We start from the raw sequence: 4,312 nt of genomic DNA, 5'->3' as shown, positions 1-4,312 counted from the left end.
TCCATGCTCAGGACCCCCGGCCGCAGCTCAGCGGGACTCAGCTTCAGGTGAGCCAGGAGAATGGCTGTGGGCGGTGCCGCGATGGTGAGCTGGGGCGGGGCCGGGTGGTAGGGGGCGGGGCTTCTAGAGCGGCAAGAGGCTAGTGGGTGGAGTCAGGGTGGGTCCAATGAAAGGGGCGGGGCCTAGGGAGGACGCCGCAGGGGAGGCAGTCCGCCAAGAGCTAGGGGTCCTCCTGCGGCGGATTAAAGGGTGCGGGCTGGGCTCTCAAGGAGATAGACCTAGACAGACCCTCACTGGGTGAGGTCTGTTGGGGTTAGGGCCAGGAAATAGGGCGAAGTCTGTGAGGGGGAGGTTGAGCTGGAAGGGAGGCCAAAACTGGGAGCCAATTAAAGAGTAAGGATGGAGTGGACGAGAGGCAAGGCCGATGGGGTAGAGCCACCGACCGCACCTGCACCCAGGTGGGATCTAGTTAGCAGTGGAGCATGGGAGAGGCCTTCACCAAGATGGGTGAAAGGTGTCTGGGCCCACACAATCTAATCTCTGCCATCCCCCCTGGGGAGTCCGAGGCTCCGCTCTTCACAGCCCTTGGGGCTCCCAGCTCCTCACAGGTGTTGTAAGCCTTCTTGTGGGACAGGATCTCCACGACTTCCTTCTTTCTGAAGGGCTCGGGCCCAGGGACCGGCTCTGCAAGGGAAACGACACTTTAATGAGGGGAGGTTGAAGTTGGCCGTGGGAGGACCCGAGTGGTGTGGCTACAGCCAAAGGTCAAGACCCACCTCCCCTCAAGTACATCCTTAAGCAAATCAGCCCTGAGTGGACGCTGGGGTCTAGTTGAACACGGTGTGTGTGGTGCACATCCATCCCCCACTGCTACCTCCTGAAACACCCTCTCTTCCTGGCCCTTGGGACTGAGCTGGCAGAGCAATGAAAACCCACCACTCTCGTATTTTCAGATGATTCCTAAATGGACAGGGTCTTTCTTCTCCATCCTGGGACCACCTGCTATACACAATAATTCTGGCAGCTTCAAGCCCACCCAGCAGCTATGTGGGGATGCCCAGATAGGAGCAGGGGAGAGTGAAACCATATTTGTGAATGCTTCAGGCCGACCCTATTCTGGCTGTGTAACTTTGAACAATTTAGCCTCTCTGTGCTTCTTTATTAGAGTTGTCATGGATTAATTTAGTAATGAGAATGCCTGGCATTTGGTTAGCAAGTAAGTAAATGCCAGGTATGACTACTAGCTCCACTTTGAGATGGAAAAAACTGAGACTCCAAGAAGTTAAATAACTTGGGGCTTGCAGGTTTGAAGGCTCATTAGGTAAACAGCAGTCCGTGGTGCAGCCCCTCAGAGACTCAATCCAGGGATGCCAGAGAAGGCAGTGGGTGAGCTGCTACAGATGGTGTGGCATCTAGGGTTCCCCCCAAGTCACTAGCCACTCACTAGCAGGTTTCTGGGTGCCAAAGTGGAGCTCCAGGTCGAGGTATTTCACCATGTCGCTCAGCTTATCATAGTCAGAGTCTTCCCCGAGCTGCGAGGGAGGATTGGAGGTTCAGAGTAGAAGAAACAGTTCCAACTAGCCTGCCCTCTTCCATCCCCACCTCCGGCCACTCTCTCAGGGCTACCCCGGGGGCACTTGAGGGAGAGTACTCATCAGGCCCCGGAATAAAGCCACAAGCAGGTGGAGACTACCAAGGAGGCCAGATCACCCTAGTGGTGAGCTGGCTTCTCCTGGCAATAATACACTCACACTTGGAGTTCTGTCCATGCAGAAGCCTCAAGCTGGGCTGGAACTGGAGATGTAAAGGAGTTATAAAGGGGCTGGAGTCAATGAAGGGGGCTCAAGGAGGTGGCTGAGGGGCCGGGCCTTTTTTTTTCAGGTCTCCATTGCAGGAAATGAGTTTGCTGGAGCCACCCTGGGCAGAGTGAGCTGGCACTGGGGACACTGAAGCAGTGACATCTAGGAACTGGAAGCTGGATGAATGGTCTAGGAGAGGTGACCATCTGAAACAGCCAGCTGGGGCTTGGGCATGGAGTGAGGATGGTGTAGCTGCCAAGGGGAAGATCCCGAAGGGAGGGCAGGCAGAGACACGCATGGCAGCAAGGCAGGGACAGAACATGGCTTCAGGGAAGGGACAGCTGGTGTGGATTTGGACTCGGCCAGATGTGTGACCTGTGTCCTTGTGTCCATCTTTGGTAATCAGCAGAAGGACCATCCTGTGGAGCGAGGCTTGGAGACCTATCTACTGGTAGGAGTGAGGTCTCCAGAGGACCCAGGAGGTCCCTGTTTGTGACCATGTCCTGCTGAGCATCTTTATTAGCAACATGGGAAGGTGCCTGGGGATATGAGCTGATGCCACCTTGGCAGGGAGGGCAGGAGACAGAACCAGGACCAGAAGATGGCAGTGGTGAACCTGTTGAGGGGCGCTTGTCTTTCTCTCCCTCATTAAATTCAAGCATTGAAGTGGAAGAGGAGACTGGTGTGCAGGAAATCAGACCAGCTTCCTTTTATTTTGTGGAGAGTTTTTTTTGTTATAGGGCACCTGCACTCTCCAGAAAGACAGACAGAAAGCGAGAAATCACCCGCCAGGGGGGATGACCATGCTGCAGTCTCTTCTCCTTCACTCTCCTCTCGAGATCTTGGGCATGCACACACACGTTCCCAGTGTGAGTTTAAGCCACTGGTCTGGGACTCGAACCATGGTTGACAACATGGAAGTCCAGCGACGTAGCCATTACGCCACCTGTTGGTTCCACCAGCTTCCTTTTTAAGACTCTACCTAAGAGAACATGTCTGGCCTCAAGAGTGGTAGGTTTTGAGGGTGAATGTGGAAGCATTTCCAGGTGTTCTCAGTGTGTCTTTGGCTTAAGGACATAGATACCAGCTTCAATATCTGCACTGACTACCAAGGATGGGCATTATCTTTGCACTGGGCCTCCTCTCTTCCTAGGGAAGACCAGGGGATATTTTAGCTGATGTTGAAAGCCTGGAAGATGGATCTCATCTTCAATACACCTGCCCAGGTTGCCCTCCCCTGGAGTAGGGCACTGGTGAGCCCCGGATCACCTACCTGACCCCAGATGGTGCCTTCTGAGTTCTCCACCTGCTCCCACCGCAAGCGCTTGACACTCATATGGCTGGTCTCACTGCGCCGGTGGCCCAGGCCCCGGGACAACATGGGGGGTGCACAGGGCACAGGAGGGGGCAGGGGTGTGGGGTGGCAGTGGTGGTGGACTGAGTGGGGGTGGAGGGATGTGGTCAGAGATGGAGGAGTAGGTCAGGGAGCTGCCTTCCTCACTGCTGCTGATGCAGTCGCTAGCGCTGCTCCGCTCATTGGTCACAAAGCTGCCCTGGTCATCGTGGAAACTCATCTGGTGGGGAGAGAGCAAGGTAAGGAGAGGATGATGCTGGGCCCAGAGAGACTAGAATAGATGTAGAGGTGTGTGTGTGTGTGTGTGTGTGTGTGTGTGTGTGTGTGTATGTGTGAAGCATGAGGCAAGGTGAGGGTGACTGGGATAACCTGAGACACAGGGCTAAAGGTGGGAGGACCGGAAGAGGGACAGAGAACTGAGGCTTAGCCTGTGACTATGGACGAGGTAGCCTGGGATAAGGAATGGGATGACCTAGGACAGGTTATATGGGACAGCCTCCAGCAAGGGGCAGGATAGCTTTAAACAGGGGATGAATAGCCGGGAGCAAGGGGTGGGATAACTCAAGCCAAAGAGTGGAGTAGCCTGGGGTAGCCAAGAGCAGTAGATCTCTTGCAGGAGCCTGGGGCCACTGCTCCCCCTACAGACGTCCACACCTCACCCCTACCCTCCTGGCCTGCAAGCCCACCTCCTCATAGTCATTCTCAGGGGTCAGGAAATCATCCACGATGGTGACCCGGGGGCCCAGCTGCTCGCTCAGCGCATCCAGGAAGCGGTCAGTATCCCGGTTCCGCATTGGGCGGGAGAAGGTGAAGAGTTTCCTGCGGCTGGGTGGGCGGGCAGGATCCGGGCTGGGAGGGCTGTCAGGGTGGACAGGCCCAGGGCTCGGCTGTGGGGAGGGCGCCCTGCTGCTGTCCAGGCTGGCGTAGGGGTGGGACTCGGAGCTGCTGGGGGAGGCCAGGCCTCCTGAGCACAGCGGGTAGTAGCAGGGGGAGGGCACGAGTCGCTCGCTGGGCCATGAGATGCTGGACAGGGTCCTGGGCCCTGGGTTGGGAGACAGAGTGTGAGGCCCCCTCTTCATCCAGCACCTGGGTTCCAGGTGCAGGTGGAGGGGGAAAGCCCTGAGGTAGGTTGTCTGTGTGCCGTGGGGCCTTCCTCTTT

The 4,312-nt window shown here is 56.5% G+C and overlaps 1 protein-coding gene across 1 annotated transcript in view; it reads right to left on the bottom strand.

Moving 5' to 3' along the window:
* GRID2IP (Grid2 interacting protein) overlaps positions 1-4,312 on the bottom strand; it is a 59,771-nt gene that overhangs the window by 5,480 nt on the left and 49,979 nt on the right. Inside the window, 6 exon segments of the mRNA XM_006143671.2 lie at positions 27-64; positions 607-684; positions 1,445-1,532; positions 3,073-3,220; positions 3,222-3,373; positions 3,840-4,195. Of these exon segments, the coding sequence (XP_006143733.2) occupies positions 27-64; positions 607-684; positions 1,445-1,532; positions 3,073-3,220; positions 3,222-3,373; positions 3,840-4,195 (860 nt within the window).

Source organism: Tupaia chinensis, unplaced genomic scaffold (genome assembly GCF_000334495.1).
Source record: "Tupaia chinensis unplaced genomic scaffold, TupChi_1.0 Scaffold000101_1, whole genome shotgun sequence".
NCBI lineage: Eukaryota > Metazoa > Chordata > Mammalia > Scandentia > Tupaiidae > Tupaia > Tupaia belangeri.
This window is presented reverse-complemented; position numbering and strand designations above follow the sequence as displayed.